Here is a 13,654-nt window from a genome sequence, read left to right as displayed (position 1 = left end):
TGTATATGATATATATTTTTTATATGCTTAAAATGCAGGGAAAGTAACAAAGACCTTAAGCACTTACTGAAGAAGATTAAAGCCTTTAATATGGATTTCACAACATAAAAAAATGCAAAAATCCTAACCACTAGGCAACATCATGATAGGTGGAGAGAAAATTGAAGTTGTCACAGATTTTGTTTTACTTGGATCCATAATCAACCCCTATGATAGCACTCTACTTCTGTTCTTTCCTCTCTGGTCTCATAGCAAAGCTCCCTGTGATAACAGCATCCCCTGTGAAGGGAATTTGCTCTGCCTCTGTCCCAGAACTACTTGAATTAACCCCAGTGGGAGCTCACCTGGGGGGGAGGTCACTCTGCTTCTGTTCCTTCCTCAATGGTTCCTCAGCAGCACAGGTCACAGTAGCTAAGAATTCCCCAGGGAAGGGAACTTAACTTTATTTCACATATTTGTACATATTGATAGATGCCAGTTCTGGGGGAAAACGTCATGCTAGGGAAGGTTGAAGTTCAGCAACTTTGGTAAGATGCACCACCATTGCTACTGCAACAAAGAGCTTGAACATAGTGGAGATTGTGAGGATAGCACAGAATGGGGTAAGGTTTTGATCCATTGTTTATAGGATTGCTATGAGTCATAGTTGATGCCATGCCCCAATGACAATAACTGCTGAGCAAAACATCATGTATTTTTAAAACACACATACACAAATTGTACAAATGATATTTAAAAATTAGTAAGTCTTATAGTTTTGCTAACCTAAATAATCTTGACTTAAAATTGGAGACTATGACACTTGATCAGTATTTGAGATGGACAGGATGAGATCAACAGCATATTTAACAGTTGCTGAGGAATATGTAAAGAACCAATTTGAGATATCTTTGGCTTCTTTGACACTTAGGAAGATTGAGATCAATAATGTGGCTTCCAAAATCATTATTTTATTTGGGTTTTCTTTGAACTCTTTGCTGTATTTGGGAAAAAATTATTTCTATATTCAATAACTCACCAATCATAAATAAGGCATCAGCCAGCTTTGACTAAGTTAGCTTACAATAACAAACAAGCTCTAGAATCTCATGGTTTAAGACAATAAATGTTCATAAGATGTTTTTAAGCAGTAGTGAGGAATTCTCCATTTTTAAATAAAGACCCAAGCTAACAGAAGCCTCTTTGTCTTAATTAGTACCAGTTATGGTAGCAGGTGCGTGGATAATTAGGCACTGGCTCCAGCATTTCCATTCATCTTTAAGTTAGAGTAACTTTTATAGGCACAACAACTTCAAGAGCTTAGGAAAAGATGGTTCTCTTATATTCATGGTAATAGAGAGAGAACCTATATATTGAGAAATTGTGGTCATAGCTACCAAGAATGAGTAAAACATGGATTCTAATCTCAAAGAAGTGATCATTTGGGATATAATATGAAAATTATAACTGTCTGAATATTAAAGGTCAAAGAATCAAATAAAATAAAACTATATAGGAATTTAGAAGAAAGTTAAAAATCAAAGAAGCTGTCAATAAGGAGGAGCCTGGTGGTGTCCCGAATGGTTAACACAGTTTGCTCACTAGCTAAAAGTATGGATGTTTGAAGCTACTCAAAGGTATTTCACAAGAAAGATCTGGTTATCTACTTCCGAATAAACATTTAAACCTGTTTAAATTTCTGTGGCGCACATGTCTGCCCTGGTGTGTATAGATTCATCATGACCTGAATTTGGTGGTAACTGGATTTTTAAAATTACTGTTAATGAAGGAAGTGTTGACCTGCCATGTAGATGTAAACTTAAACAGAAGGGTTGATCTTAAACAGGTCTGTCTTAGAGAAAGTGGGACCAGCGCATCCCTTGGAGGCAAAAATTGAGAACCTCATCTCACATAATTCGGGCATGTTGTTAGAAGGAGCCAGTCCTTAGAGAAAGACATCATGCTTGGAAAGTTAGAGGGTCAGTCGAAGAGTGAATGACCCACAATACAGATTGAGACAGTGACTAACAGAATGGGATAGAGTGTGTTGGAGATGGTGAAGGATGGCCCAGAAGAGGGCAAAGTTCATAATCCATTATTCACTATGAGTTGCAGTAAACTGAATGGTATATAAACACAACCGTAAAACTCAGGAATACTTTTGTTATGTATACTGTCTTTGGTGCTTTTTCTTCCTTTCCTCCTCTTTCTCTCCCTCTATATACCTATTCTTTTTCTCCCATTTCTCACTTCCTTTTCCTTCTCCTCCCCTGATGTTACCTTCTTCTCCTCCACCTCTTCCTTCCTAACCTCCCACCTCCCCGAGTATCAGCAAGGCTGCAATGAATACTGTTGTGTTTCTCAGTAAAATCTGCTGTGTTTATCCATAAGGAAAATTCTTAGCAGTGGAATTGAACTTGTATAAAAGTGCTAATTCATGTTGAAACTTAGAAAATGCCTATTGCTTTGTGGAAAGTTTGTACTCACTCAACAAGTTTTGAAAACATTTTTCCTCTTTATTAGCTCTAGTTTTTCTTAAACTTTGTGATTTTCATTAGTCTAAGCGAAAGTACTGCTGATTTGATTGAAATATATTTATCATTATTTGTGAAAATACTTTTCATTGTTTATGTTTTTTTTTAATTTACATTACATAGAAGATAGAATTTATTTGTAGCAAATATATAGACTTTTTATTTCCTTCTTTAGTGCTTGTGTCATAAATATACATATTAGATTTTTAATGTCATTTTTCGTATTTGATAATTTTATTACTTTACTCTTGCCTTTAAATCTCTGGATTTTGAGTTAAAGCTATATGAATATATAACAATTTTCTTCTCTTCTAAACTGATAGCTGCTGCCATGTAAAATAGGCTATTAATTTTTTTCTCCACTTATTAAAATTTTTTTATAATTGAGTTCTATTTTTATTTTGCTCTGCTGTTTTTTTCCTTTCAATTCTGTTATATTAATCTGTCTTTATCTTCTCTATTGCCAAGTTATTTTAATTATTATCAGTCCTTAATATAATTTAGTGTTGGCAGGAGTAAGTACTTTTACTTATTATTCTTCATAAATCAGAATTTCCTGGCTATTTTTTCATGCTTATTTTTCCAGATAAAGCTCAATATTTTCCTTCAGATTTTTTTGACATTTCTTTTCATATATTAATGGAAATGTACATGAATTTATGGATTAGTTTTGAAAGCACTGACCTCTTTTTAAAACTGAGTCTTCCTATAAGTCTTGGTATTTGTCTTTCTACTTATATCAGTCATGACGTTTAATTTCTGTTGTTCCTACTATAAATGACGTTGTTGTTGCGTACCATTGAGTCAGAACCAATCCATAGCTGACCCTCCAGTGGCTTTTCAGAGGCAATTAATCACATGGGAGGAGATTTCCCATCCTTCTTCCATGGAGCAGCTGGTGGCCTTGAACTGTGTGCCTTCAGAATTGCCGCACAGTTTCTTGCCACTCGGCCACCAGAGATCCACTGTAAATGATAATTAGTACTAATGATATTATTTTAGTTATTTATATCACAAGTTTTATATTTTGTATATTAACTCTTAAAGCACCATCTTACTGATATTTCTGATTCTCTTCCCAGCAGAGATTACCTACTTCTACTACTCTCTGTCTCTCTCTCACACACACAGAATGATTTTTCAAGATTTTTTGTGGAACATGAATATAGTCAAGTAGGATCTATTATTCTTGAAAGCAACATATAAAAATACATTTCCTTTTAAACCTGACAAATGATCTTTCTTTAATTAGTCAATTCTTGGCGAACCTGCAATATAAAAGAAAAAAAAGAACTGTAAAACCTCAAAATGCAGTTGCATATACAGAAAAAAAGTTTATTTTTCTTTTGTGTAACAAGTTGTTTACAACTTCTTCAGAAGTTGTAAAAGTAGCACTTTTGTCTCTTGTTGGTCTAGTTTCCCTTAGAGTGTTATTCTCCATTGGATGGTATGGATGACATTGTCATCTTACCCTTAAATTGTCTGATGGAAAGGAGGGGAAAAAATGTAATCACAACAATAAATTTCATTTTAAACAATGACATGGGAGAAATTGCACCTGCAATTTCTGAACAAGTTATGGTACAAAAAACTTAGTCACATGGCCGTGCCTTATCACAAAGGAAACTGGAAAGCATAGTTTCTAATTGAGTAGCTTTGTGCCCTGCTGAAACCCTTCCTATGCTAGAAGATAGATTTTTTTGAGGGAAGTATGATAGAAGAATAGATGCTTTTAAGAGAAGAGTATTGAACATACCATGGACTACCAAGAGAACAAACAGGTCCTTCATGGAGAAGGTGAAAACAAGCTGCTCCTTGGAGGCAAGGATTTTGAAGCTTTGTCTCACATACTTTGGGCATGTTACCAGGAAGTACCAGTCCTTGGAAAAGAACATTATACTTAGAAGGGTTCAGGGTCAGCTTAGGGAAGGACAAGATGCTATTGATTGACACAGTAACGGGGGTTATGGGGCTGGTTTGTTGAAGATGGTGCTATTGGCTCAGGATAGGGTAGAGTTCAGAGCTGTTGTACATAGGATTGCTATGAGTCACAGTTGAGTTGATGGCACAAAACAACAACTCTCTACTATTTTTTTTATAACAGGTAGTCTTATAAATACTTTAACAAACCAAACATGATACCTAAACAAACAAACAAGAACAAAAACCAAATCCATTGCCAGTGGGTCAGCCTCAGCTCATAGCACCATGATGGAGAGTAAATATCTCCATAGCATTTTTTTTACTTTACCCAAACACATCACTAGCTTTCTTTTGGTTCATAGGTTTGAAAATGTCCATTAGTATGACTGAGGAAACTTAGACTTAATATTGTTATTGTGGTTGTGTACCATCAAGTCAGAACTGACACAGAGCTGTTCCTTCAGTGGGTTTCAGAGGCAGTTAATCACATGGGAGGCGATTGCTCAACTTTCTCCCACTTACACACATAATACAGGTATATTTAACATAGATGTTCTTTTCCTTATTTGCTGTTAGTTGCCATGAGAGAAGACTGAGGAATTCCTAAACTTTTGTACTTGGTTCTTTCTCTGAAAACTGAGACTATATTGATAAATGTTGACTCATTAACCCAGAATAAAAGGGTATTCTTAATTCTTTAATACATCAGAATTATCTGGCTTGGGACTGCTAGACTAAACTTAGACTTGCATTGAGAGCTATTATTTGCCTTCCTTACTCTCCAACATATTTCTCTAATAAACCCTACTCTCAATACCACAAAATTTTTTTTAAAATAAAAAAGACTAATAGTTTAATGATTTAGGCCTGTAAGTCATTTCCATATTTTCTTTCAATTAGTCATGATTAAAATTTGTTCAGAATAATTTTTTCAGAATATATTAACATATGTTTAAAGGGGAGTCTATGAGAATTAGAACCTCCGTAATAGAGGCCACAATGACCTTGTCTAGGCTTAAATACCTTCCTCTGGTGAGTATATATGTGAGCAATTGACAGAAATGAAACACTGAGTCTGATTCCTCAGTTTATATTTTCCTTCTCGGGTGGCTGTGCTGCTGTCACTTGCCAGTGGGCTTATTTGAAAAACCACCTGCTGTCTGAAGCACCACTGAGTCACTTAGACCTTCGAGATGATGATGAAGACCACAAACATTCACTTTGTCTCTTCATTGAATTACCAGCAATTAAAAAAAAAATCACTGAAGTTCATCTGAAATCTTCCATCATGTAAATAATCTGTGTCTCTTTTGAAATAAACTAATGATATCCAAACTCATATGCACCGTCTCCAAATTTAGTTTTGTTGTACTCATATAAACATTTCCAAATAAAAAAAACCTGTAAAATAAAAATAAAAAAAACCAATTAAATCATAATAGAAACTAATTTACTTATGAAAGAGGAAACAAATTAACTACAAATGCTAGAAAACAGAAAAGCAGACCCAAAGAAGATGGGTCTAAAAATAAGAAATAAGATTCTTGTAAGACGCTATTCATGACACAAGTAGGTAAATGTGCATATTTGAACATAATCCAGTGGTTTAGAAGACGAAAGTAAAGGTGAGGCGAAAAATGGAAGCATAGTTTAATACTTATTTACCAATGTTTAGGCTATCCTTTCTTGAACTTTAATTTCAGACTCTCATTATGGTTGAGTTGGAACCAATTCACAGCAGACATTCCAGAGAGATTCCAATGCTGTAAAATGCAGGGAGATTTCCTATCTTAAACTTTATTTAGTCAAATGAATTTAGGTTCGTTGTTGGAAAGAAGAATATTTATTCTCTGGAGTAAAGAATGCTAGAGTCTCTACACTGGAAAGAAAAAGTCTCAAAAAAAAGAGACTGCATTAAGGAGGAGAAACAATAAGAGAAGGAAGCAAAATCCTACATTAACAAGACATATTTATTGTCATTAGGAGCTTCTGAGTCCACTGTGGTTCATACCAACCCTTTCCTGCACCATTATCACAACGTTTGTCATGCCCTTGGCCATTGTAGTAGTTAATGTGTCAATCCATACCCTAAGTGTCTTACTCTCTCTTTCTTACTCTCCCTTTCCTTGTATGATGTCTTATTCCAAGAGCTAGTTCCTCTTGGCAAAATGCACAAAAGTATATCAAAGTCTTACCATCTTTGCCTCTAAAGAGCATTTGATTACTCCCCCTCCAAGACAGATTTACTTGTTCTTTTGGCACTCCATGGAATATTCATTAATCTCTAATACCACAATTTAAAGATATTGATTTTTCTTCAAACAATTGAAAATACATTGACTGCATTGGGCACATCTTAGTCTTTAAGGTAATATCTTTGCTCTTTTGAACTTTGGAGGGGTAGTTGACATCAGATCTTTTTAAATGCAACATGTCTTTTGATTTCTTTACTGCCTTTATCATAGATGTTCATTGTGGATCAAAATAAAATGAAATCATTGACAACTTCAATCTTTTCTCCATCTATCATACTACCTATAGCTCCATTATGAAAATATTTGTTTTCTTTTTTTAAAAAAATTATTTTGTGTGTGTGTGTGTGTGTGTGTGTGTGTGTGTTTGTGTAGGGTCAAATCAGATCTGACTGGTACAGGAGGAGATTGCCCCTCCTTCTCCAGCAGAGCATCTGATGGATTTGAACCGCGTACCTCTGTGATTGCAGTGCAGCTTCTTGCCACTAAAGCTCCCGAAAATCTTTGTTTTCTTAATGTTGAGATGTAGGCCACAGTCTTTGATCTTCTGTAGTATATGCTTGATGTCTTTACTTTCTGTCAGCATGATTGTGTCATCTACAAATCTATCATGGTGTGGAAAGTTGTTACTGCTATTGTTAGGTGCCCTCAAGTCATGTATGACTCACAGCAACCATATGAACAACAGATATGAATCTTGTCCTATCTTGTGCCATTCTTATCATCTGACACACCTGAGCCCATTGCTGCAGACACTGTGTCTATCCATCTGTTTGAGAGTCTTCCTCTCTTTTGCTGAACCATCCACCGTTCCAAACATTAAGTTCCTCTCTAAGGAATAGTCTTTCCTAGCAACATGCCCAAAGTATGTGAGATGTTGTTTTCTTATCTTTGCCTTAAAGTAGCATTCTGTCTGTACTTTCTCTAAGACATACCTGTTTGGTTTTTTTGACAGTCCATGTGATATCTAATACTCTTCAACACCACAGCTCAAAAGCTCTTCATCTGTTTTCCTTATTCATTTTCCAGCCTTCAGATGCATAGTACGTCATCGAAAAGACCATGACTCAGATTAGGCACTATTTAGTCTTCAAACTGAAATCCTTGTTCCCTCAGTAATTTAGAGAAGTCTCTGACAATGGAGTGGGCTTTCCCAATTAAATATGTCTATTGATCTCCTCACTGCTGGTGCCAAATGTGTTGATTATTGTTCCAAGTAAGATGAAGACATTGACAAATTCAATTTTTTCTCCCTCTATTTTGATGATGCTTATAGGTCTAGTGGTGAGAATTTTTGTCTTCTTGATGTTGAGGTGTAATGTATATTGAAGGCTGTAGTTTTTGATCTTCTGCAGCAAATATAGTTAAATGTTCTGAGGTTTTCATTATTTTCAATGTTAACCATAATATGTTATGATCTACATAGTTAAAGGTCTTGTCAAAGGCAATAAAACACAAAGAGACATTTTTCTGGTATTCTCTGCTTTCAGTCTGGAGACATCTGACATCAGCAATAATATTGCTGGTGACGTGACTTCTAAATCCAGGTTGAACTTCTGATAAATCTTTCTTAGTGTATGGTTTTAACTGTTTTGGGTGATCTTCATCAACATTTTGCTTGCATGTAATAGTAACAATATTGTTAGAGAATTTCCACATTCTACTGGATTACTTCTTGGGAATAGGATCATATGGATCTCTTCCAGTCAGTTGTCAAAAAGAACACAACCTTGATACACACCTTTTCTGATTTTAAGAGGTCAAGTGTATGTAATCTTGTTCTATTTGGACACATACCACTTCTAAATATACATATAGGTTTCCTATGATCTGAGATTCCCATTCTTCTCAATGTTATCCATAATCTTTTTTATTATCTCCATAGTCAAATGCTTTTATATAACCAGTAAAACACAAATAAAGATTTCAGGGAGATATTTGTATAATGATACGTAAATTTTTATGTAGATGACTATAATTACAAGTGATTTTGACAATCACAATATTTCAAATTCAATTTAGCAATATACTTGTAGATAAGTAAGCAGTTAAACAAAAAGTGTAAAATTAATTGCTGTGAAGCCTTAACTGACTCATAGCTATCCTTCCACTGGTTTTCTGAGGATGTACATTGCATGGTAAGACATTTCCTATCTTTCTCTCATGGAGCAACCAGCGGATTTTAACTAACAAAGAGGCACAGTCTTTGAATTAGCAGCACAACTGTCTACAGACTAAACAGAAAAAAAAGAAATATGCTGAGTGTATTCGTGCCATAGTTATGACTCTTAACATAAACACGAATAATTTATTTAACTAAAGCTTTTATTAGAGACCATCAGGTTGGTCCCAACTCTTAGTGAGTCTAATTATAGTAGAATAATAACTGTCTGGTCTAAGGGGAGTGCTGATGGTACAAAGTTGCATTCTGATATAAAAGTGGTGATGGTCTTGTGATTCAAATCAATTAGTGACTCTGAGAGAGAAAGATGCACAGTCTTCTAATGTACAATTTATAGTCTCCAAAATTCACTGGAGAGTTAACTATTAGTTGGTTCTGACTCAATGGCAATGATTTTTAGATGTTGTATGTAAATCTTCTGGTAGCCTAGTAAGTAAGCAGCTGTGCTGCCACTCAAACGCATGTTGTTTGAAACTAAAATCAGAAAAAAATATGGGCCATCACCTTCTGTGTGATATACATACAGTGTCTGAGAACTCTCTGTGAGTCTGGTTATGGCCTAGTGGCAATTAGAATGCAAATTCTCACAATGGTTTCTATGTTTGAGCCCATTGTTGCAGTAAAGATGTCAGTCCATCTTGTTTAACATCTTACTTCTTGTAGATACAGAGTTTTAGTGCAGAAAGAGACATAAACACCTCCCATGTGATTTACAGACTGCAAATCTATGAGTCAGCTCTGAGCCAGTTCCAACTAGACAACAATGAGTTGGAGTTTTTGACTGATGATTACTTTTTCCATGAATTTTGACAATGATGGAAATATGCTTGACAATAATGTTCAGGCTGCATTTATCTTTAATAATTTCAGCTTTATTTTTCAGGGTGACCGTGGACTTCCTGGTTTTTCAGGACTTCATGGAGTGCCTGGATCAAAGGTTGAATAAATGAGTTTCCTTTACATTCAGCAATACCATATTTATTTAAAATTGAAACTATGTGTATTTTATAAAAAATGTCATAAATAATGCTCATTTGTAAATTAATGGAAAGTATGTAATAACATAATTTATAAGTGCTCATGTTATTTTTCACATAAAATATTCCATTTATCCTTTAAAATTTTCAGTCATAAAGTCTAATCTTACAGTATCTAGTAGTTAATGAATTCTAAAATATATGAATTCTCTTAATTGTAAACTTAAAATTGTGGAAACTGTTATGATACTGTTTCTATTTTTGCTTTATAAAGCCTGGAAAAATACTTTTACAGAGAGATCTATAACTATTTTATTAAATTCTATTGTTTATAATTTGTGATTCCCCACCCTCTTCTAAGATGTAAAGCAAACAGTCATTTCCTCTAGGACTTAATAATTACTTTTATACTTTCAGGGTGAAATAGGCCCCAAAGGAGATAAGGGATCACCTGGATTTTATGGCAAAAAGGGAAGTATAAAAGAAAGGATGTATATTATAACTTCCTTTTAATCTGATGGAAAGAGGAAACTGAATTTTAGTGGTAGCCCAACATTATAAAAATCATCTGTTCAGTGTTCCTGAGGGATTTGTACAGAACAAAGAAAACAGGGAAAAATACTTGCTTACTTTTTTTTTTTAACCTGACTTATTTTGGTGACTATTAGTGTTACTGTGACGGTTTTTATATTGCCATTTGTGGGAAGCTAAAATTTTGAATTTTAAACCAGCAATATCACCTTTAGTTATATATACTATTATATAATAATATATTCTTGATCTTTTAAAACATTTACAGTGAGAGCTTACTTGAGAATTGAGAGTTGTTTCAATGTATGTCAGCTGGTAATCTAAATTGTAAATCTTTTCATTTCCTCACACCTAAGGAACTTTTGAATTACTAATTTTTGAAAATAATAATTGTTTTAAAATTTTCCAAAGTATGATTTCTGTCTGTAGATGCTTATAATTTTGCATCTACCAACACTTTAAATGCCTCACATTCTGTCTAGTGGGCCAATAAAATTACTCTTTGCCAAAGTTTGAAAACAAATGCAAGCTGTAATTCCACTGTGCAACTACATAATGAGGTTAAATGTATTAGCTTTCTTATTTAAGCCTGATTTGAAACATTAGAACATTATTTGCAAGAATGACTTGTAATTCATTTTTTATACAGGGTGCTAAAGGTGAAAAGGGAAATTCTGGATATCCTGGCCTCCCTGGGCGTGCTGTGAGTCTGATAATTAAAAAAAAAAAAAGGACAATATATTGCTAATTTATTTTAAACAAGTTGTAGACATAAAAATTATACTAAAATATATATATTTCTTTGTTTAGGGAGAACCAGGAAGACATGGAAAGGATGGATTATTGGGTAGTCCTGGTTTCAAGGTATATATTTTTTAAAATATAATTATTTCTATACCTTGTTAATGAACCTTAGAGGAAATATGCTAATATTACATTATTTTTAGATGTGATTATGTGATAAAATTAACTATGTAGAATTTTCAGCTATGATGCTGGAGAAGAGTGTTGAATATACCGTGGACTGCTAAGAGAACAAACAGGTTCATCTTGGAAACAGTGAAAGTAGGCTTCTCCTTGGAGGCAAGTGTTCTGAGCCTCCATCTGACATACTTTGGACACGCTACAAGGAGGCACCAGTCCTTAGAGAGGGACATTATGCTTGGGAGGGTGGAGGGACAGTGCATGAGGGGAAGACCCTCAATGAAATGAATTGACTCAGTGACTAGGGTAATGGGAGTAGGTGTCTCAGATGCAGTAAGATTGGCTCAGGATACAGCAGGCTTCAGAGCTGTTGTACATAGGGTCACTGTGAATCACAAATGATTCTATGGCACATAATGCCACCACCACCACCATCACCTGTGCATTGATATAGTTTGCTTCCTCTTTACTGATGTGTATGCCTCTTATTTCTTATCTTGCCTTATTACTCTTGCTAGCACTTCCAATGTGATATTGAATAGGAGTGGTGATAATGATCATTCTTTTTTCAGTCCCTGTTCTCAATGGGAATACCTTTAAACTCTCTCCATTGAGGATAAGCTTAGTGATTGATTTAGTATGTTGAGGGAATTCTTATATTGATATATGATTCTTACATAAGGAGATTCTTTATGATGTTGAGGTGATTCCCCTCTATTTTTTTAACTGATTTATTTACAAAATTCATATACATTGTTTTTCACACTAGATCTTTCCAATTTCCTTCACCCCTTGCTCTTCCTCCATCAAATTGTGTGACCCTGTGATTAACCACCCTTACCCCTCTGCTCTTCCCTCCCCCCTTGTATCCTCATATTCATTCTACAATAATGCTTTTATACAGTATTTGTCCTTGTGTGACTGCGTTAGCTCACTCAGCATAATGCTCTCCAGTCCCTCTCAAGTTGGGTAGTGATTTAAAATATCATTTCTCCTGTGTACTGTGTAGTATTTCATTGTGTGAAAGTACCATAGTTTTTCAATCTATTCTATTGTGATTGGACATTTGAGCTGTTTTCATGTTCTTGCAATGGTGAGTAACACTACTATGAACACTGGTGCATAAGTCTCCATTTGTGTCTCAGTTTTCATTCTCTCCATATATGTTCCAAACAGTGGAATAGTTGGGTCATGTGCAATTTCTGTGTTCAGCTTTCTGAGGAAATACCAAACTGCCTTCTAGAGTGGTTGTAACATTTTTACAATCCCACCAACAGTAAAATAAGAGTTCCTATCTCACCACATCCTTCCCAACATCACCACATCCTTCCCAACGTTTATTACTTGCTGTCCTGTTAAATTTTGCCAGGGCTACTGGAGAAAGATGTTATCTCATTGTGCTTTTGACTTGTTTCTCTGCTATTGTTGATGCTTTTGAACATTTCTTTATGTGACTGTTAGCCATCTGAATATCTTCCTCTGTGAAAAGTCTTTCCCTGCCTTTTGCCCATTTTATAATTGTGTTATCAGTCTTTTTCTTGTGGAAGCCCTTTAGGATGCTGTAAACTGATATGAGACCCTTGTCTGAAATTATATTACCAAATTTTTTCCCTAATCAGTAGGTTTTCTTTTCATTCTGCTGGAAAGAAAATCTATTCTTATTTTATTGAGCATTCTAATCAGAAAAAGGGGGTTGGTTTTGTCAAAAGCCTTTCCAAAGTCAATTGAGATGATCATGTAGTTCTTGTCCTTTGTTTTATCTGTGTAATCGATTACATTGAATATCCTTTGTATGTTGAACTGTCCTTGTATGCCTAACATAAATCCCACTTGATCATTGGGAATTATTCTTTTGAAATGCCTTTGGATTCTATAGGCTAGGATTTTGGTAAGGATTTTGCAACTATATACTTACAGGATATTCTATGCTATTCTTTTTTGTTGGTGTCTTTGCCTAGCTTTGGTTTCAAGATTGTGCTTGCTTCATAGAATGAATATGGAAGTGTTCCTTCTTTTTTTCTATTTTCTAATATCACTTAAGTATGATTGATGACAGTCCTTCTTGAATGTTTGGTAGACTTCACTGGTAAAGTTGTCTGCCCCTGGACTTTTTTTGTCATTTTTGAGAGTTCTTTTTGCTTGCTTGACTTCTTTTAAGATGGGTCTGTTCAAGTATTCTACTTCAATCTGTGTCAATTTTGATAGGGTGTGAGTTTCTAGGTTGTGTCCATTCCCTTTATATTTTAAAGGTTTTTTTTTTTATAGTATAGCTTTTCATAATATTTCTTTATTATCCTCATTTCAGTTGAATCTCTTTTGATATCTCCCCTATAATTTTTATTTGAGTTATTT

General features: G+C 34.7%; 1 protein-coding gene across 1 annotated transcript in view; it reads left to right on the top strand.

The window, feature by feature from the left end:
• Positions 1–13,654, top strand: part of COL21A1 (collagen, type XXI, alpha 1) — a 196,036-nt gene that overhangs the window by 85,865 nt on the left and 96,517 nt on the right. The window contains exons 13-16 of the mRNA XM_006893157.1: positions 9,754–9,807; positions 10,265–10,316; positions 11,026–11,081; positions 11,189–11,242. Of these exons, the coding sequence (XP_006893219.1) occupies positions 9,754–9,807; positions 10,265–10,316; positions 11,026–11,081; positions 11,189–11,242 (216 nt within the window). The remainder of the gene's footprint in view (positions 1–9,753; positions 9,808–10,264; positions 10,317–11,025; positions 11,082–11,188; positions 11,243–13,654) is intronic.

This window comes from Elephantulus edwardii, unplaced genomic scaffold, assembly GCF_000299155.1.
Source record: "Elephantulus edwardii isolate Elephantulus edwardi_28Jun2011 unplaced genomic scaffold, EleEdw1.0 scaffold00124, whole genome shotgun sequence".
In the NCBI taxonomy this organism is placed as follows: domain Eukaryota; kingdom Metazoa; phylum Chordata; class Mammalia; order Macroscelidea; family Macroscelididae; genus Elephantulus; species Elephantulus edwardii.
Note: the sequence above shows the minus strand (reverse complement) of the source record. Positions and strands in the feature narration are given on the sequence as shown.